At 43.8% G+C, this 22,553-nt stretch overlaps 1 protein-coding gene across 6 annotated transcripts in view; it reads left to right on the top strand.

Moving 5' to 3' along the window:
* The window catches only part of TDRD3 (tudor domain containing 3), a 61,871-nt gene extending 50,324 nt beyond the window's left edge, over positions 1–11,547 (top strand). For 5 of the 6 annotated variants that reach the window (XM_035114764.3, XM_088667461.1, XM_035114761.3 and 2 more), the window contains 2 exons: positions 7,085–7,210; positions 11,327–11,547. In XM_035114764.3, coding sequence (XP_034970655.2) covers positions 7,085–7,204 — 120 coding nt within the window. In that variant the 3' untranslated portion in view covers positions 7,205–7,210; positions 11,327–11,547. The remainder of the gene's footprint in view (positions 1–7,084; positions 7,211–11,326) is intronic. The other variant, XM_088667459.1, reaches the window with a different exon arrangement.
* Positions 11,548–22,553: the final 11,006 nt, after the last annotated feature.

Raw genomic sequence — 22,553 nt, forward strand, 5'->3', positions numbered from 1 at the left:
AGATGTCCTGCATCTCAGTCAACAGAGGCACAATTCTCCTGTTAGTCATCTTCACTTTGATCCAAGAGGTTGTTCCCATCTGTGAAGTTCAGTTATCTAACCATCCCAGGGCAGCAGATATCCCAATCATCTGTTTTGACTTGTGACATGTCATAGTTGGGAGCTATAACCACCAGTGTTTGGGACCAGACTCTGGCACGTCTGCTTGGTGTGGCATACTGTCACCATGGTTCACATGCAATATGTAGTTGCGTTTTTCTTGCCTCCTGGAGATGACATTTCCTGTTCAAAACCTTTGTCTCCTCTTAAGAGAGATGGATCAGAACCCTCCTCTGAAAGGAGACAGACACTTCAAGGCTTCTGTTCAAAGTGTTTCACTATCCTGAGAAAGGTAGATGCCTCTAGACAGTTGTAGACCTTCTTGACATAATTCCTTCATGAGACCAATGAAATTCAGGATTGCCAGCATCCTTCCATTCGTTTATGTTGGGAATTTGTTTGTACCCATAGACTTGAATATATGTACAGCCACATAGTGATCTGACACAAACATCACACCCTACACTTTGCTCAGGAAGACCATTGCTTCCAACTCCTCCCATTTCTACTGGCCATGCCCCCCAGAGTACTCATAGAATGTGTGACTTCTTCCCGCATGCTATTTAGATGGTCCTGCACATCTGGCTTCTAGCATACCTCAAAACCTTATTGTATTGGCTACCAGTGTGGTTGCTGGACCTGCTCCCACAGGCAGCTGCCAAAGTGCCTAGGATCAGTGACTTCAACCGTGTCACCTCTTCATCTGTTTGAAGAGGCACCTTCTTTAGCATTGGCTCCTGGATGTGTTCCAGCAGGGGGTGGACTCCCATGCCAAGTGTCTTCTTCCACCTTTGGGAGTTCAGTGCTCATTGTGGTGAATGCAGATGATCGCCTTGTACTGCTCTTTCACCCCTCAGTCCTTGATTGCTGTCGTTGCCGCAAACACTCACTTTTGCGTGGGTTGGGGGCACATTGTGGGACTTATGGTCAAGGCTATGTGTTCCTGAGTAGAATCAAGGCTTCTCATACATTCCCCTGAACTGCTGGCCATCACCAGAGTCTTCAGGTTCTCCTTTTGGAGCCATACCATCCAAGTGGCCTCTGACAGTGTTCTACATAAACAAGCAAACTGGCACTGGTTTAAGGATTCCCCTGCCCTTACACTGGAGTTGAGGAACTGGTGTGTACCTAATGTTGCCATTCCTGTGGTGATTCATATTGATGTGAAAGAAACTGACCCAGCAGACCACCTGAACCACACTTCATTACTCTGGCAGGTGGACCCTTGTGCTTTCCACTACCTATTCCACTACTAGGAGATGCTGCAAGTAGAGGTTTTTGCCACCTTCACCAACAGGTAGTGCTGATAGTTCTGCAGCCAGAAGGGCATGTACAGGAGACGTCTGGTGGTGTTCCTCTTGAATAACTAGTGATGGGTCAACAAATTAGCGCTGGCCTTAAGAACCACATTCTACTAGTCAGCTGTAACATATAGCCACATCATGAAAGTGCGACAATATTTATACAATTACCAGCACAGATATTACCTGATGGCAGTTACATAACTCAGTTTGTGATTTAGGGGTGGGTAACCTTTCTTCTGTCTTGGTGCTAGGGACCGTACTCAAGTGGTAGTCTTGGCCAAGACAAAGGTAGGTGTGGCTGTTCAGCTGTTCCCAATCACAAGGGCAGCAATGGGACAGAATGAGATATCCAGGGCCTCCTAGTTTTCCCCTCCCCACAATAAAAGAGGCTGCTGGTCCTTTGAGATCCACAGCTTCATGGTGTTCCAGGAACCTTGAGGTGGTAGATCCCAGCATATCCGGCTCCCCTCACCTTTTGTGACAGAAACGGCAAGGGATGCAGAACCCCCACTGGGAACAACCACTTGAATGTGCTCTGGATACCTTCCCTTGTCCTTGTCCTTTGCCTTTCCCAAGTAGTTTCAAGCCCCTAGGAGAGCAGTGGTCCAAAACATCCCGTTTGGACCTATTGAGGAGGCTGGTTCTGGCCCATTGGCTGCTGGCTCCCTGGGGCTTAATTCTGACTAAACAGCAAGAATCTTAATGTGATTGTGTTGCCAGTTACGTAGATTGATGAGCATATGAATCATTCATGTGATTTATTTGACAGCTGGTATTAATTCCACAGTTTTTGACATTCCCCCACCCTTTCAACTATTTAGGATTTTTATTCCATTAAACTAAAAAGAATTATGGCACAACTGCAGTTGTTTCTATACTTAACTTGGGGGTAAGCTCCTTTGAGCTCTGTGCTGCTTCTGAACATGTAGGTTAACTGGCAAAACATATTGAGCTTTAAAAAGCCTACTGAAATGCAACCTTTAGTCTTTAATTAGAAATGGAAACAATCTGACAAAGAATTGTTAGCATTTACACTGTTAGCCTGAACTTCCCCAGTTAGGAGAAACCTTTCTCAGTTCTCTGGTAGGCTGCAAAGGTTGCAGACTGAAAAAGGATCAAGCTCCACCTATTCACTCTCCAAGTTTGTTGTTAATCAGAGTTCTCTGCATTCTCCATTCAATTCGCGCTGGTAAAACAACTGAACAAGTGATCTCCTACAGAAAGACTGACTGTGCTTCCTTAAACTCAACACTTTTTGAATCTGAGCTAATCTGCCACGAACAAGCCAGTTGTGGGAGGCCATGGCCATAATTACCCAGGCAATTATGGCCTAGTCCAGTATGAGCTTCCTCTTTTCATCTGCAATGAGAGCCCCAAGAATGTAGCTGTGAACTGGCATAGAACTTTGGTGGTCAGTGTGGTAAGAAACTTTTCACTCACTAGATGGACATGGTATGTGCCACAAAATGGTCTAGCTGCCACTGTGCCAGAAACTTATCTGCTTCACTGGACAACGTAGATTTGGGAAAAGGTTTGGGGCACATCAACAGAGTTTCAAGGGCTCGTCATACAGCTCTTCAGAGTCTTAGGCAGCTTTCGCACTTCCTGCTTTCCGGCCCTTAAAAAAGCCACAGCAAATGGCATTTTATCACTTACCTATCGTGGCTTCCCAGTACGGATTTAGATAATTATCGTGGGCTTGATATTAAAACCAAAATGGTAACCTTTGTGGTTTGTGTTACTGTGTTTTGCCAAATAGCCAATACATTGAACTATTGTGCAGCTTAGTTTACTTTGGTGTATCAATCAACAAACATCTGCCAAGAAAGCTGTACTTACCCCACATACCTAATGCTTGTCTGCTTGGACAAGCAGTTAAGGTGACCAATAGAAATTGTGATGCCACTTTGCAAACCAGGCAGATTCCAAGACCATCACAAAAACAATAGGCAACATCTGAGATGACAAAAACCCACACTGGTTAAATAGTTCTGTGGTGAATTAAACCAGGCACCCCCAAACTGCGGCCCTCCCGATGTTTTGGTCTACAACTCCCATGATCCCTAGCTAACAGGACCAGTGGTCAGGGAAGATGGGAATCGTAGTCCAAAACATCTGGAGGGCCAAAGTTCGGGGATGCCTGAATTAAACACCTGAGATTGTAGTGATGCTCCCCATGGGCCTAGAGCACCATGCAAGATACAAGAGACCTGCCCCAGTCATTCCGATGTGAGGAAACCAAGTTTTTCTGCTCAAGCTAATGTCTGATCTGATTTACAAAGGCAGGCTGAAATCTGTGTCCTAAGCTCATTCTTAACCATTGTCTTGGCAAAGCATTCACATGGTTTAATAGCAACTGTGGGGAATACACTTTTGCTGCTGATAGTATTTGGTGGATGCTGAGAGGGCATTTGACAAGTGCACTCAGGGCTACTTTATTTGAAGCACATCCGGTCATAAACAACTTGAATAACAGTACTATCTGAAGAAGTGTGCATGCACACGAAAGCTCATACCAATGACAAACTTAGTTGGTCTCTAAGGTGCTACTGGAAGGATTTTTTAAAATTTTGTTTCGACTACAGCAGACCAACAGGCTACCTACCTGTAACTAGTACTATGTTTGGTCAGAAATGAGGTATGACAGCAGACCAGCTCCACTGCCAACCCCCACTTGATTTAGCATGGTCCCAAAGTCTCTTGTTAACCTTATCTGAGAGTGCAGCACATCAAATTCTCTTTCAAATATCTGAAGCGAGGTGCGGGGCAACACCTATGCCAGGGCTGGGGAACGTCTGGGTTGTGGGCCTAATCGGGTCTGCTAACCAGTTCCGTGAAACCGCACATACCTGCCCAACACCTCCCATCATATGTGATGTCAGATATGGGACAGGTAGGGACGTTGCTGTTAGTACACAGTCGTGAGCCATATCGTGTGCACTTGGGGGTTTATGGGCAGTGCAGGCTTGCTGTCACCCTTGTAGTGAGAGCAAAGGCACCAGCACCAGCTGCATTAGAGAGTCCCCCATAGGGAATTCATAGCACAGCTATGCCTTGCCAAACCAGGACTTGAGCTTCAAGCCTTGCTTGGCTTTTCCTTTGTAGCTCAGTTTGCTCTGCTGCAGAGGAATGTCAGGGTGCTCTCCCACAGGCCAAATGCAGTTCCACACCCAATCATACCCAAAAGGTTTGAACCACTTGGGAAACCGTGTAGACTAAAACATACACATGTGCTTTAAGCACAGCAAGAAAAGGATAGAGCTGCATTTTAATCTGCATTTAGAATAATGGGAAGCCTTATTCTAGCAACGATGAGCTAGCTTTTTAGGTCACTTACTAATTTCCTCCTCTTTTTTTGTTTTTAATCTTTCTGACAGGAGGTTGTACTATAATTCAAAATAAGAGGTGGGGAAGCAGATGGGAGGCCAAAAATTCAAGTTTAAATTTAAATTCATGCTCAGTGGTGATAGCTAATGCAGTTGTTATATGTAACATCTGTTGAAAGAGCTGCTGACAGTTTTAAAAGGTATCAGAAGTTTAAAGGTGAGAAATCTTCTACTTAATATGTTCCCCCCCCCTTTATACTAGGAGAACTGAACTGGCTTTGAAATAAAAATAGGACCAGGTGTTCCTATTTTCCCCCATGCTGTTCAATCCTTGTTCCATTTATCCCTGCTAGTTCTTTCTATAAATGATGTGAACAAGACGTCTCTCTAATATTATAGGAAAACATGTGAGTTTGTACAAAAAAACACTGATAGAAATGCCTACTGCACCTTTTCCCCCTTACAATCTTAACCTTCACCTAGTGCTGCTGGAGTGAGAAATTTGCACAGATTGTGAAAAGGAAACACAGTATTCTGGAAAAACAGTATTCTGGACCAGACTTCAGTTGACTTGTGATACCTCAATCTAATACACTGTCTATGTCACAGGTGGGGAAACAAGATCCAACCAGGAGACCACATCCTGAGCTCCACCAACTCCCACCCCCATTTTGTGTCAATCTCTTGAGGCACTGTGACCTTTGGCTGATTGGCATTTACAGCAAGCCCTGCTTTGGGCAAGGATCAGATGCTCTACAGAGTTCCCAGCAGGGCTTGACAAGGAGGCTGTGCTGTCAGCACCATATCCTTGTCTACCTGCTGGGAGCAAGGCTGCAGCAGGGAGTTGACAACTCGGAAGTCTGTAGTGCAGCTAATCCCTGCAGAATTTATCTTCTTTGGGAACCCACATGCTTGCATGGCCTTGCTAAGGCAAGGCTTAGTGTGTCATACAAGCCAGTGTTTTACACTTGCAGTGAGCAGTAAGCACCCAAGTGTTCAATGGAATTTCCTCCAGAAACTACATAGGATTGCAGTCATTCTGAGCCTCAAAAATAGGTATTATGCTATGTACTCTTGTGTGTTCTTATCTCTATCTGTCTATCTGTCTATCTGTCTATCTGTCTATCTATCATCTATCTATCTATCTATCATCTATCTATCTATCTATCATCTATCTATCATTTATCTATATCTATCCAGTGCTTTTTTCCTTAAAAAATGTTTAGGGGTACTCTCATTTTCCTACTCATATTGAAATACTGCCCCTCAATGAGGCCAAACTTAGATTCACAAAATGTTTAGGGGTATGTGACCCCTGCGTCCCCCCAGAAAAAAGCACCTTATCTATCTATATCTACATTCTACATATCTCTGTATGTATCATCTGTCTATTAATGCATCAACAGAACAGCTTGGATTTGGGGATTCTTTTGGGGGCATGACTATGGGAATTGTCATGGTGAACTTCCAATTCAGTAAGGAGCAACAATTTACAGCCGAAAAGCTATAGTATCAGATTTTTAAGTGCTTGCTGTTGAATGGCCTTCTGTCACGTATGATTTAGTGGAGATTCCTGCTTTGCAGGGTGTTGGACTAGATGACCCTCAGGTCCCTTCCAACTTTACAATTCTATGATTCAATGATTATGTGTATTCCACCTTTCCTCCGAAGAGCTCAAAGCAACATATATGGTTGCCCCCTGTCCCCACTCCATTTATTTTCACAACTCTGTGAGGTAGGCTAGGGTAAGAATGTGTGGCTGATCTGAGCTCACAGAAGGGAGTCTCCCCAGTTCCAATGTGTCATTAACTTGTGCACCATGCTAGCTAATCACTCTGAACCAGCCTCAAACTAGTGTGGGACATACATATAACCATAGTTTTCAGAGCCTGTTTATATGATACTGAATTCATTACAGACATTATCTCACAGATAGGATTCCTACTGAAAGAGTAGTAACATTTGTCTGCTTCACATTTTAATTTCATGTTTGATGGTGTTCCTGTGTTGGATTTTGCACATTAAATAGTTGTCACTCCAGTGCCATGTTTTTAATCATTAAAAGTTCCGCTAGTCACTTTTCTGGCCCTTTTTTGCAGGTTAGTTTGTGTAGACTTTTGGGGGGAAAGATGTTCTATCTATACGATTCCTTGCTACACATACAGCCTCTCCCTGCTGTTTCCAGTATCCAGATTTCACTTCTCAGGCTTCTGTCCTTAAGAAAACATTAGTGTGATCTGGTCCAGTCATTCTTGTAAGGGCCATTTTAGCTAAAGATCTTTTTGCCTAGAAAGGGAACTTCTTTCTGTATAATTCTGTCAGTGTACACTTTTAAATCATGTTGTTTGCCTGCAGGAAGAGGAAGAGTTGGCTTATGAACAAACTTTAGAATTCCGAAGAGGAGGTGATGGACAGCCCCGGCGGTCAACACGGCCTACTCAACAGTTTTATCAACCTCCAAGAGCTAGGAACTGATAATGGGTAAATACTGATGAGGGTCATGCAGGGCGAGGGGGCAGCGGCAGGAGTAGTGCACAAAACCTTTTAATGTTTGGTTGTGCAAACATTTATCACTTCCTGGAATAAGAAAATAACTCACTGACGTTCTGTTGGAACTTAGCTGATGCTGTGGGCGGGGCTGTCTAGAAATTTGCACTGATGGGGCTACTGTTTTGAGTCAGCTAAAAATTACTAGTCATGGAGATAATCTCTGAAAAGGAATGGGTATCCGAGGCAAATGTGGTGGACCTCGCTAAAGCAATTTATTTATTTATTTACTATACCGCCCTGTACTCGAAGGTCTTGGGGTGGTTCACATAAAATATCAAATACATAAAATCAAAACAAAACCAACAACCCAATAAAAAACCCCAAAAGAGCCATCCTTTTTTAAAAAAGGGTATAGGATTTAGATAAAGGCAGCAAAGGCCTGGTTGAAAAGGAAGGTTTTTGCCTGGTGCCTAAAGGTGTATAGTGAAGGCGCCAGGCGAAGCATGATCATGCCTGGCTTCCTCTCTGTTCAGTAGATGCTAAAAACCATACCAAATCACAGAGCGGCTCAGTATCAATGGTGAGATACTAGATTCGAGAAATACTTGCCAAAAACATTACCCACCACTGGGTCTGTGGATAAAAAAATGTGACTAAAGCCAGTATGTGGCAACCATGGAATGGATTGGTTTAGGACTTTATATTAATTAACAGTATAAATCTATGCTAGTGTCAATTGGTTGCAGTTTATTTATTTATTATTTATTTAAAATATTTATATATCTCTGTTTCTTGAAAATAAATCACAGCAGAAATTATAGGGAAACTAAAAGGAGGGAAGCCCCAAGAATATGGGAATGGAATATTATAAGGTATTTTTTTAAAAAAAAAAAATACTGTTTCCTAAATTAAAAGTATTATATAACTCAATAATAGAGGGCAACAGGATCTCACCATTGTGAGAACAATCAATAATTATTTTAATTCCGAAACCAGGAAAAGATTTGAAAGACCCAGAATCATATAGTCCAATTTCCCTAATGACATGCTAAAATATTGTCAACAATAACGGCAAAAGGGATGAATATTTTCATGTACAAATAAAAACCAATGTGGCTTTGTAGCAGGAAGACAGATGTCTAGTTTAATAGGACTGTGTAGAATGGCCAGTGTTAAAAATGATTATAGAAAGTTTAGGATTTGGAGAACGATTTAAAGGATTAGACTTAGACTTGAGGAACAAGGCATATGTCATAGTGAACGATGGTATAACAGAACAAATAACTCCAGCCTGAGGTACAAGACAAACATTTCCCAATATTATTTGTATTGGTCATTGAAACTCTGGCCAATGTAATTAGAGAAGATGGAAATATGAAAGGAATAAGCAGTAAAGGAAAGGAGAAGATAAGCTTATTTGCAGATGACACCTTGCTAACAATCAAAAATCCGTTGGGAAATATGCAGGTAATAGAAGCACATTCGGAAAAAAATGGAGAAATAACAGAGTTGCGAATTAATTGGTCCAAATCAGAGATGATATTTAATTATGGTGAAGATGAAAAACATTTTTTGGAAGGAAAATAAAATAGATATAAAATTAAGAAATGTAATAAAGTATTTGGGAATAAATAAAACAAGAAACTTAGAAAATTTAGAACAAGAGAATTTTAACAAATTAAAGACTAAAATTAAGGAAAAGCTGAAGGAATATTAGAAAATTAAGCTTTCATGGTTTGGAAAAATAGTGATAATTAAAATAGTGATAATTTGTCTAGAATAATTTTATTTATTTATTATGTTACCAATTAAGATATTGGAGACGGAGATAAAGGGTTAGCAAAGTATGATTAATAAATCTGTAATGGGGATAAGAAACCCAGAATTAATAAAGGAAGATGGGGTATAAACCCCAGAAAATAGGTGGACTGGGTCTTCCCAACATAAAGTTATATTATATAGCAAATAAGTTAAGATAGATAATAGACGAGATAACAGAACAAGGAGAGTTAGAATGGTTCGAGAGTGGTACACAGGAAATGAGGGAGAAGATAGTGAATACATTTTTCATCAAACCAAATAGGCAACGGTGGCAGAATATTGAAAATCCCTTATTAAGAAACATCATTGAGATATGGGCAAAATATAAAGGAAAATTAATACCAGTAAATTTCCCACTAACTCCAGTGATGATAGAAGATTTCCCAGTACATTTTTAAAAGGCAGGCTGTTCCACAGGATTGGGCCGATGACTGAAGGCTTGATTTCTTCTTGTTGTCAAACGAGTCTCACCAACTCAGGGAACGACCAAAGACCAAAGACGCAAAATGGTCTCAGTGATGGAGCTGGAGTATCAGGCGACCCCTGAGCCTGTCTTGGTGGCAGACGGGCAGCCAGTGGAGCTGTTTGGACAATGGCGTCACATGTCCTCAACCAGAAGCTCCCACCACTGGAGAAACACGTGGCCACAGCCCTCACCCAAACAGCACAGAATGCCAAGTGGCTTTTGAGGATGAGGGAGGAAGAGAGGGGTGCATGGGCGTAGACGGGGGGCAGGAGGGGGCAGCTGCCCCCCCCAGAAGCAAAAAAACATTGTATTTTACAGACCATAACCAGCACTTTCCCCCTCCAAAAACTGAAGTGGAAAGGGCTTTCCTTTAGCAAGAGCAGCTCTCCACTTGCTGGGGGTGGGGGTGGGGGTGGGGTGGGAACACAGCTGTAACAAAACACATCAAATAAATAAAGCAAAGTGGCTACCGGTACTTAAGCAGTTAAGACAATGGAGCAGAATATCCCTTCAGGCAAGGTTCACCCTATTCACCCTATTGTTCTTCAATGGGATAAAATGGGTCAGGGTGAGAGGGAGCGGAATTGTGGAATAGCCACAAAAAGAACATGGCTGGCTTGGAACTTGGACTTAACAGGAGCAATCCATATGGTAACATTTTCTTATGGGTCCCCTTTGTATCTATTTATCTTCCAAAGTTATAAACTGCCCTTCTCTTTTTTCATATTGGATACTTAGTGTACTGAAAATACACTGTTTGATGTGTTTTCTTTCATGACATGTTTCCTCTTCAGAGCTGTAGCCTGTTTGGCTGCTTAGAGACCGCAGTTGCCACCTTTACATGCCCAGCTTTACTGGGATGCAAAGTATGGGAGCTGGGCAACGTTTGCTCCTGTCAATATCAGAAGTACCTGGGATGGGGCCAAGCTGGAAAAACACAAATCACAAAATTGTGGATCCACTTTTCCGTTTTGGAGTTTATTGCTAGCATGAATGTGGGTGGTGATTTTTGCTTTATTTATTTATTTGTTTTGTTTGTTTGTTTGCTTAGTATACTGCCCTATACCCCCAGGTCTCAGGTCTCAGGATAAAATCATGATATAAAAACACAGAATACATAATCAAAACAAAAAAGAACAACCCCCCTCCCCCACAAAAGCACATTTTAAAAGGGCATTGAACGTTAGTGAACCAAAGGCCTGGTTTAAAAGGAACATTTTTGCCTGGCGCCTAAAGGTGTATAATGAAGGCGCCGGGCAAACTTCCCTGGGAAGAGCATTCCACAGATGGGGAGCCACTGCAGAAAGGATCCGTTCTCTTGTTTCCACCCTCCAGACCTCGAGGAGGAGGCACACAAAGGAGGGCCTCAGAAGATGATCTCAGGGTCTGGGTAGCTTCATATGGGAAGAGGCGGTCCTTGAGGTATTGTGGTCCTGAGCCGTTTAAGGCTTTATAGGTAAAAGCCAGCACTTTGAATTGGGCCTGGAAACTAATTGGTAGTCAGTGTAATATGCTCAGATTGTCTTGCCCTGGTGAGCAACCTGGCCATTGAACTTAATGAGGAACACTCATTAAGTTAATACCTAACCTATTACAGTATTTTGTTCTTTCTTTTATCCTAAAAAGTGCTTTAAATTCCATCAACAGTGCACCTTACCTCATAATGTCAAAACAGCTTTACCTCAAAAAATAAAACAGTTATTCGAGTTGAAGCCTGTTTTTATACAACATCTGCTAATTTTGTTGATTAACAATGGGAGATGGAATGCAAATGGCAATGAGATCTCCATGTTACCTTTTTCCTCTTCTCTGCATTTCAGGTATTTGTTGTGGCAAACGTTCTCAGTGTTCTCCTTGGTGCTCAAGATGTCTCACTTTGCCTCATCGATGGCACTTGATCAAGAAGGCTGATACAAGCAGGGAGAACGTATAGGATGTATTCATCAGAGACATTTTTTTTAAAGTTCCATGAAGCTAAACTTTTTACATTTGAAATAAAACCATTGTTAATATTGCCATCAATAAAAGCCACCATGATCTACCCTGTCCTTGCTTTGTGGTTTTTTTATAAACTTGGCTGGAATCAACCATTTTTAATGCACAGATTATCATTGAGTGCAATCCTAATTCCCCGTATTTTAGCATCTGAAGAGGACATTATTTTCTGTGGTGGGTACATTTATTAGGCAATCCTATGGCAAGATGAGCCGTTTAGGATGGCTGAGCTTAGGCAGACCCAGCTGGTGTTAAATTCCCAACGCTGTTCAGCTGAATGTGCCCCAGAGTCATTTACTCTCCCTAGCTCAGCTGGCTGAGCCCCGGATGGTGTAAAATGACCAGAGAAGAAAGACTTAGGCTGGTTCTTACACCTGTTCAGCTTGGTGACATGACCTGGCTGTCACGAAAGTACCACAAAGAGATGGCATATGAAGTGTTTAGCAGACAGATAGCGTTCCAAAGAAAGTCAAACAGCAAGTCTAGGAGGTAGCATTTGAAGTGCATCACAAAGCAGGTCCTGGAAGTAGCAGTCTAAAAAGTGTGTCATCCAACAGGATATTTATAATAACTGGGGGGGGGGGGAGGTCTGGCAACTTGCCAGCCCAGTCATACCCTCCTACTCAGAAATCCAATTAACAACACCCGCCTCTACTGGACAATCAAATACTTTAAAAAACACCCACCCAATTGGAGACACCTTCCTCTGCTAAAAATCAATTTCATTGCACTGGCAACCCAGCATAGAACACTATTTTAAAGGACAAAAGGAGCTTACAGTCTAAAATTTGACACAGGGGAGGGAGATGAGGCAGGGGTAAATGGGAAATAAAATTGTAAATGTTTCAATTGCTTGTGGTTAGGTTTAGTTACAGGCTTACTTGCAGTAGTGCATAGGAGCTAGGGGACTGAACCAAAGGTTTACTACTACAGATGAGATTAGAGACTCAGTAGGCCTTTCATTCTGACTCATAATGCTGCATTTCCACAACACAGCCTGGATTGTCTCACTGTGATTTCTGCAGTCAAGGCATGGAGAGAACTAAAATTAGATTTGTGAAACTCTAATACATAAAGTAGCACAGAAGTTCCAAACCACTTGAAGCACATATGAAATATGTATTATGCTTTGTAATTGTATTTCTAAAAACACTAGAGATCACATTCTAAGTCTTCCATATCAATTTTACAGCCGATGCTTTATATGCAGATGGCACCAGGCTCAATCTCCAGGGATGACTCAGAAAGACTTCTTTAAACCCCCGGAGAGGTGCTACCAGGCAATGCTGATGTGAATGGAACAATAGCTTGACAGCGCTGCTTCCTGAATTGTGCCACAAGCACTTCTTCAACACACATTGGGACCCAAAGATGACATGATAACCACTGAAACACTCTTTCCCCATGCTCTCATTCAATTTCTCTTAATGGTCTAAGCATTGAATCACTCTGATCACAGACTCATGGGCTACTAGGTTGCTGCTTTGGGGGACACAATGAGTTGGCGGCTCAATCTTTGTGCCAGATGCGCATGGCAAAGGTGTATTGTTCCACCAACATGCAATCCTGTTCTCTGGAAGTTTGCCCAAATCAGGATATTGGATTGATTACAGATGTAAACGGGTTTTGGTGTAGGCATGGTTGATGGATAGAAGGGGTTGACCAGGGTCAGGTTCACCGCATGACATGCACTGCATTGCGTCTGGACAAGAAGCAGCTCCAGTCCCCGGCTCCCTTAAGGGGATTAAACAGGAATTATTGCTCTTATGTGCCAAAGTCAATGGATTTTAGTGTTCTCCTGCTTTTGGGTATTCCCTTGGGCCACTTTTTTTCTTAAAAAAACGCTATTTTGGTTTTTAGATTGTAATGAAGCACATTATCCATTCTTTTCAAAATACAACAAAGGCTGAGATACTGTACACATATGCCAGGTAATTGCATTATATACATATCTTAGTAAGGGAAACTGTCATACAAGAGTTTATATTTCATATATTTCCAGGAAAAGATGTTTGTCACCAAATTTCTTCATAAACTCAAGTCATTCTTAGGCTTCGAATCTTATGCAAATTTGTATGTATTCCATACAGTGGCATGGGGGGGTGAGGGGGCAGTGGCCTCAGGCACATTTTCGGAAGGGGGTGAGACCAGGTGCCCCCCATGACAGACTCCCTCATTGGAGTCTGGCTCCAGCATGTGAGGAAGATGCTGGGGAGCAGGAGGGGAGTGCAGGAAAGTGACCAGCATGGCCCCCCCTCTCCTCAGCTGGGCTGTGTGTGCCCCTGGCTGCAGCTCCGCTCCCGGGTCCAGCTTGACCCAGGGACGGAACATTTGAGAAGCGGCATGGCCCCTCTCCAATGCTGGCCTGGCAGCTCCATGCCCTCTCACAATCGTGTCTGACCAAGGGGTGGAAGTGGCAGGCTCTGGTGGCTGAGTGTGCCACCCGGCGGCCCCCCCCCCCAGCATGCTGCCCCCCCCATGCAGGTGTGTGTGCCCGCCCCAGGCATTGACTGGGGATGCTACACCCCTGATTCTATACACACTAACATAGCCGTTAGCACATTAAACTAAATGTGAGTTGCTTTTCTGAGTAGACATGCATAGGACTGTACTGCCATCTGTTGAGGAGCTATTTCTGCTGGAATTTAAGGTGCAGTACAATGGTTTACATTTACAGTCATACCTCGGGTTAAATACGCTGTGGGTTGCGTCCTTTCAAGCTGCGTACTCGGCAGACCCAGAAGTGTTTACTTTTGGGTTCTGCCGCGTGCGCATGCGCAGAAGCGTTCTGTGCGCTTTGCGTGTGTGCAGAAGCGCTCTATCAGCACACGCATGCTATGGCCGCTCAGGTTGAGTACTTTTCGGGGTGCGAACGGCACCCTGGAATGGATTGAGTACTCAACCCGAGGTACCACTGTATCTGCCTGTTGTCGCAGAAGGAACAAGACATCAAGAAATTAGTTGAAAGAGACTATTTAGCTCAGGAATGGGGGACCTCTACATGTTGTTGCACATTGGGCTGGGGCTGATGAAAGCTGGATTTGAGCACTCCTTGGTGACCTGTTCATGTCTTAAATGAAGCATAGTGAGAAGCAACAAGCTAGCAACTATGGGATTATCCACAGCTTCTCCTATTCTTAGAAAGCATGGGTCCAAGCAGCTTTGCCTTAGCTCTGACACTTTCCCCTGGAAAACCTGCTCTTTAGTGCTAAACCTGAACAAATGGCACTCCGTGAACAACCCGATTGCCATTTGTTCTGATTCAGTGCTTTCCCAGGGGAAAGCAATAGAGAAAGTGCAAGTGTGGATGAGCACCATGACTCCATCATGACAGTCTAAACATGGGGCTATCAGAAAGGCACCGTTGTTATCATTAATGTCAAGGGTCGCCATTTCCAATCCACAACCTCAAGCTGCATAACTCTTTATTACTTGCATTATGAGAACTGTTTCTTTTTGTTTTGGAAAATTCTGTTTAGTCTGGAATAATGTCAGATAACAGGCAAGCAAACAAGAAAGAAAAAAGTTCCAGTCACTTAATACAAGATAAGTACATTTAGGGAACGAGATAAAAGTGCTATTGTGCTAATCTGAAAAAGGATTTATTATTTCATGATGGCTGTATTTTTTTGGGAAAACTTTGATAAGAGAATGAAAAAATCCTTTTAGTGTATGCTTCAAATAGAACACTATAAAGTTGTCCCTATGGGCATGAATGCTCCAAGGGGGTAGCAGATATTTCCCCTTTGATTCATGAAATTGGTGCTCACTTTAGGGCTGAACCCCTTACCTGAGGTACTTCGCAAAAGTTAGGTTCCTGGGTCAGAGTAAAAAATAAAGAGAACACAACCAGGCAAAAATCCAAAAGCACAGCGGGCTGCTCAGCCTTTCTTTTTTTATTTGTCGTGACAAAGATTCAACCTCTCTAAAAGCAAAGAAAGGAGAACCCTGAGACAAAGGGGTTTTGGCCTTTTAAACATTTGGTGCAAAACAGTAAAAAAAAAAAAAATCCCACCCCACAAGTGTCAGTGAAACGTAGGCAAATGCCAAAGAGACATCACAAAATTGGGAGGGGTTACAGCAGGTGAGGCAGGTCAAAATTGCCCATGTCAATCAAAGCATTTGGAATTTACAAGCCTTATACCTTTCCAGGCAGAATTTACATCTGGCATTGACATTCCAATGAGTTTCTGCAAGTTACAAACAGGCGACATTGTGTGCAACCTACATAATCTATTCAGTGGACAGTCTGGGTAAACAGAGTCATACACAGTGCTATTTTTCTAGAAAAATAGGTGCCAGAAATGGCCTGGGTTTTGGGGGCTTTCAGGGGTTGTGTGTGTGATGTAGTGCTCTGTGAAGACATAACTGACATGTTTAGGTACATGCACCGATGAGAATCGAGGAGGGGAAGGTCCTGCTCCCATATCACCACAAATAGTTCTTCCTTTCCCCTTTGCTCTTCCAGCTTTCAATCAATGTATCAAGGTCTATGGTATAAGATGGATACAACGGATTAAACTTTGCTTGCCTTACAATGGACTTTGCCACTTGTTCACTTCCAAATACTCAATTCCTATAACCTTTCAGTGTACCAAGTTCGTTTTCAAGTCTCTCATTCATCGATCTGTTAGGTCAGTCAGGCTGCCAGCAGCATTTGAGATCCATGTATTAATGTATTCTTAGTCTGACACTATTGCAGATTTTGGGACAACGTGCTTTAATTATTTCAAGATGATGCATTTTGTGTGGTTTTGAGGTATGACTTTGTGGGAGGTAAGCACAGAGTAATTAGACAAAATTTAACTGATGAAATTCAGAAGAAGGAAATTAAGTCTTAATAACACAACAGCTCTGTGTGATGCATCTTGAAGAGCTGGCTAAATGCAAACTCCCGTGAAACCAACAAGAACTAAATGCTGTTACGCAAAGACTCAAGTATAAGTAAAGTACGTAAATTAAAGAACCAGGCAGCCCCTAATGTGTTTGCTGGTTTTGTCTGCTTTCCTGCTGCTGCCACCGGTAACTCTGCATTTATTTTTCTGAGCTGTGAAACATTTACATAATGTGAAGTGCAGAGATTTAATCAAAACCAATGGTCTTTGACATCCCAATTAGTAAGATGAATGCCACCTGCTTTCTGTGTAGGTTGCTAAGTTCATGTTTTCAAAAGATCCAGAAGTGTGCGTTTACAAAATGTTATGTACTTAAAGTAAATTATGTGTGAAGAACAAAATAAAGGTCATGATCCAGCAAGACTCTCCTATGTGCATGGTGTGAAGTGCTGCTGCTTTCACTGGGCTGATTTAAAGGGGATCCTACCATAAATGTTAAACCACAGAGCCTAGGGCTTGCCGATCAGAAGGTCAGAGCAGTTCAAATCCCTGCGGTTCGAATCCCTGCGACGGGGTGAGCTCCCGTTGCTCGGTCCCAGCTCCTGCCAACCTAGCAGTTCAAAAGCACGTCAAAGTGCAAGTAGATAAATAGGTACCGCTGCGACGGGAAGGTAAATGGCGTTTCCATGTGCTGCTCTGGTTCGCCAGAAGCGGCTTAGTCATGCTGGCCACATGAACTGGAAGCTGTACGGCGGCTCCCTCGGCCAATAATGCGAGATGAGCGCCGCAACCTCAGAGTCGGTCACGACTGGAACCAATTTCTGCAGATTCACTCTCCAGATGAAGCCATCATAGAATAATAGAACAATAGAGTTGGAAAGAACCCCAAGGGTCATCTAGGCCAACTCCCTGCGATGCAGGAACCACAAGAATCTCAGACAGAGTCTCTACTCTCTGCAGGTGCAAGTGAAGTTGATGTGCTGCTCTGGCAATTGGCTGCCTGTCTGAGGCCTCTTGTGGCCTCTGCTATGGCGGGGGGTAAGCTCCTCCCCCACTACCCCCCCACCTTTCTGCTTGGGCCTGGTGGAACTTTGACCAGAGGGATACCTCTCCTGGTGCCATTCTCCAGGTGTAGTTCCTGGCTCTGCTGTTTATTGCATAAAAGATGGGTGAGCCCTCTTCCCAGGGTGCCCCTCCTCAATAGCAGAAGTTGTGATGGGGTTATGGCTTTTGAAGAGCAGTGCCAAAGTGTGCACACTCCCCTCATTCCTTATTTCACATTGGGGGGATTTTTCAGGATGTGCAGGGCCTTCACTATGGAGGAAGGGGTAGGTTAGTCATTTTGCTGCTTCCACAAATTGTCTTCTGTGCCTAAGAAGGTTCATAGCACATCATCTACACTGTAAGCAAGTGCTTGAGCTAATCTTCAGAGCTAATGAAAATATATACCTTAGTTGTAAAGGGGTTTTGCGTGTTCAGACCCAGAGGTAAAGGTAAAGGGACCCCTGACCATTAGGTCCAGTTGTGACCGACTCTGGGGTTGCGTGCTCATTTTGCATTATTGGCCGAGGGAGCCGGCGTATAGCTTCCAGGTCATGTGGCCAGCATGACAAAGCCGCTTCTGGCAAACCAGAGCAGCACATGGAAATGCCGTTTACCTTCCCCCTGTAGCGGTTCCTATTTATCTACTTGCATTTTGACGTGCTTTCAAACTGCTAGGTTGGCAGGATCAGACCCAGAGACCTCCCTCCTAAATAAATTCAGACTTGACTCAAATTTTGGTTTGGTTTTTGGCAGAATTTAGGCCACAACTTTATTGATTACAGAAAAGTGAGTGGTTGCATACGCTCTGCTTCGACCAGCTTTCTGCACCGTTGCAGGTAGCACTGACCCAGGGCACAAGCATAGGTCAGCCAAGGATGAACACCTGGATAGGTGGAAAGCCAGGAACAGGCTATGTCCACCACCCAGATGTCCCCCAGGTGTGCTCTAGGGGCCGAAGCACCGTGGGGCCAAAGCCCTTCTAGGGGGAAGGGAAAGGCAAGGAAAGGAAGGGAATTAACCAAGGAGCGAAGAATAACTACTGGGAGAAACAAGGGGGGAAAGGGGAATAAAGGAAAAAGATCACCAGGACGATCCATCGAAGGTAAATCGCTCTCTCTCTCTCAGTTGCACAAAGGACACGCTGTTGCTGTTCCGAATGCATGAACCAAAAGAGGAAGCTCTGGGTCACGTGCATGAGTATATATAGGTCCCTTGATTCGATTGGACTGCGCCCCATTGACCAGATTGAACCCAACATCGAGGGACCTTCTAATCGGGTGTTGTGGCTGACCAATCTTACCCACCCACAACACAGGGTGTCGGTCTCCAGGTCTCACTGCAACACTTGCCCTATTTGAGGGAGGACCTGATTACTCTTCAACAACAGTGCCATTTATTTTGTTTCTTCCTCTTTACAAATTAGCAGTATGTGAGTATAGCAAATATATGGAACTGAACACTGAAACAAAGCATGGAATTTTGCAAATTGCTAGCATTTACAACAGCATTGGGGAAGCTGTGATCATCCAAATTTTGTAGGACTACACCTCCCATCATTCCTGTCTGTTGGCCATGGTTGGGGTTGCTGGGACTTGATCATCTGGAGGGCAACAGAATCCCTCTCCCTGCTTTACAGGAAGACATGGGACTCAACTATACAGCTGCAAATAAAATGTTTTAAGTGTCTTGTAAAGTACAATATACAAAAGTGACACTAGATAGCGATGGTGAACTATGGCAATTTCAATATATTTTTCAAAATGGTTTTTTTTTTAAAAAAACATTTTCTCAGTGTTTTTTATATGTGTGTAGATTCCACCATGGAATTGCTACTGTTGATGTTGATATGGAGACAATGGATAACAGGATGGTGAGTATATGTGATCGCAGTAGCTATTTAGGGGTGGGTGGGAGCATTTTTGCAGGCAAGCAGAGATGCATGGGAAGGGAACTCAGGTGGTGAGGAGTTGGGAACTGTAGGGGTTATTCAGACACACTAAGGAGGTAATGAAAAGAATCATTGTGAGAGAGTAAAATTGGTAGAGGGGCTGGACAGGTGAGGAGGCTGTGATGGGAAGGGGGCATAGAAGCATAGAGTAGTAGAGTTGGAAGGGACCACAAGGGCCATCTAGTCCAACCCCCTGCAATGCAGGGATCTTCTGCCCAACGTGAGGCTTGAACCCATGACCTTGAGGTTAAGAGCCTCATGCTCCACCAACTGAGCAATGGCAGGCACCAAAAAGATGTACCTACCAGAACTACAGCATATATATCCTCAGTCTTTTTCACTTGCTCAGCAAGAATGGGTGGGTGTGCTCTGCAGATGTGAAGGAATGAATGTCAATGTGATCCCACTAAGTAAGCATTGCCTAGTATTGTAACATTCGATTTTCCTGACAAACTTGAGTCTGATCAAGAGTCCTGCTGGAACCAGATGTTTGCTTGTGGGGTTTTCAAACTCTAGAGAAGACGGATGGGAGGAGAAAATGAGTGACAACAACCCAACGCAGCAGGGGCGTAGCCAGGATCAAAACTAGAGGGGGGGAAGCCATGGTCATCCAGGGGCGGGGCCAAGGCATGGAAGGGGAGGGGCCACAAAGTGGGGATGTGGGCGGGGCTACAGGGCCAGCGGGCCCGAGGACATCGTGGTGGCGGCGGCCACCTTGTGCCTCTGGGGCTGGCAGCGTCGGTGGATACCCAGCTTGGCTGGAGAGGACGGGAGGGTCGGGCAAGTGAGAGGGGGTGGCAGGGCGGGCAAGGGCGAGGCAAGGCACGGCCGCAGCCACGACGGCTCCGAGGTGTTGCTGCATATCAGCATAATATTTCAACCATGTCGTGGGTTCAAGCCCCACCTTAGGAAAAAATTCCTGCATTGCAGGGGGTTGGACTAGATGACCCTTGTGGTCCCTTCCGACTACAATTCTATGATTCTATTGAAATATTACCATAGCATATGCATCATTCTGCTTTCTTGAATTGTCCTACTCCTAGGCATAGCAGCCAACTCCTAGAGGCCTAGGTGCCTCCCCCCCCATTTACTGGTAAATACCATATTTGGAAGAGTCACCCCCCCCATGTTGATGGGCTTTCTATGTGGGGCTTATCTGCCCCCCCCCCCAGTATTTTATTAAAGATGGAAGAGGGAGGGAAGGAATGAAGAAATAGAGAGAGGGATAACTCATATTTGTGGGTGCCTCTGGGTGACGCTGTGATGCTGGAACTCTGCAGCAAGAGGAAGATACCGGTACACCTGTACAGGAGCCTTGTAACCAGCTTTCTCTCTGCTTGATTTACAGCAGGCACGTCCAACAGGTAGATTGTGATCTACCAGTAGATCACTGGATGTCTGTGGTAGATCACTGGTAGGTCACTGGCACCCCTAAAAAAAGCTCACCCAAAATTTTTCTCCTCCCTAAAAAAAGTTGAACTATGACCTGAAGCCCTAAACAAAAATGGGCCTCCCTCCCTCCTAAAAGAAGCTCAACAGGTTTGACCTAACCCCCCCAAAACAGGGCTTCCCTTCCTTAAAAAAACTCAACAGCTTTGACCTGACCCCCCCCCCCCACAAGGGGGTAGATCACTCCCAGTTTTAAACTCTGTGAGTAGATCAGAGTCTCTTGGGAGGTGGCCACCCCTGATTTACAGTATACAGATGCAGGAGGGGGGGCAGACTGGAACACCACTGCTTTTTATAAACATCACTGTGTCTGTCAAAGCTACAACCCCCTCTTTCTTATCCACTTCCTTTTAGCCTTGCAGAGCCACCTTAGTCAAATTGAATCCTCTGCACCCTCATTAAATCGCCAATAGAACTCTTAATTAACTCATTAACAACTCCCACTGAAGAACAATAGGGTGAAGTGGTCAGCTATCGAATCTTGCCTGGGGATATTCTGCTCCATTGTCTTAACTGCTTAACTACTGGTAGCCACTTTGCTTTATTTATTTGATGTGTTTTTTTTTGTTACAGCTGTGTGTCCCCCCCCCCCCAGCAAGCGGAGACTTAGCTGCTCTTGCTAAAGCAAAGCCCTTTCCACTTCAGTTTTTGGAGGGGAAAAGTGCTGGTTATGGTCTGTAAAATACATTAATTTTTTGCTTCTGGGGGGGGAGCTGCCCCCTCCTGCCCCTCCTGCCTACGCCCATGACTAGTAGTGGTCTTAATTCTTGTAGTGAGATGGCCGGCAAGATCCACCTTTACTTGTATCGATGTATCAGTATACAATGTTCTGATAAGAAATAATAGACGGCGATCTATATTTGTCTTCCCCAATTTCTGCCACAATGCGTGTCTCGGAATCGTATCAAAAGCTGATTTTAGATCAATAAAAGCAGCATACAGTTTTTGCTTCAAATTATGGATGTATTTACATAGCAGAAAGTTCATCACAAAGCACTGGTCCAATGTGGATTTCCCTCTTTGGAAACCTGCCTGGGCTTCAGATATCACCTTATTTGTATCTGCCCATTCTTCCAGTCTCCCAAGGAGGAGTCTGGCATATAATTTAGAGGCTACATCTAGCAAACTAATAGGTCTATAATTAGCGGGAATTTTCTTATCACCCTTTTTATATATTGGGACAATTATGCTCAGCTTCCACCCTTCTGGTATGCGACCTGAGCTGTTAATATAGGAGAACAGTTTTGCAAAAATGGGTGGCACGAAATCCAGTCTTATCTTATAAATCTCCGCTGGGATCATGTCTTCTCCTGGGGCTTTATTGGCTAGTTGGTTTATGATTAGCCTCTTAATCTGGTTGGGCGTGACGTCTGGCCATTCTGGCAGTTCTGATAACTGAATGTGGTCAACTTGTGAGGGTGAGTCGGTTCGGGGGCCATATATTCCTGTAAAATATGTAACCCAATCCTTTCCTTGGACTGCTGCTTCTAGCGAGTAGCCCAGCCCATTTGTACCTTGGGCGACCAGATGCCCAAATTTCCGTGAATACTTTTGAAGTGCTGCATCTCCCAATTCTTTCCGCTGTTGCTCATAATATATTTGTTTCTTGCTTGTAAGTAGTAATTTATAATCATAACGTAATTGGGCTACCTCAGCTTGTATAACAAGATTGTGCTTATCATGTTTTAACTTTTTTTTTAGTATTCTGACACTCCTTATCAAACCAGGTATGTCTTTTAAACTTTTTATTTTTTGTCATACTAGTTGTGGTCATCA

Source organism: Zootoca vivipara, chromosome 4 (assembly GCF_965207765.1).
Source record: "Zootoca vivipara chromosome 4, rZooViv2.hap1.1, whole genome shotgun sequence".
NCBI lineage: Eukaryota > Metazoa > Chordata > Lepidosauria > Squamata > Lacertidae > Zootoca > Zootoca vivipara.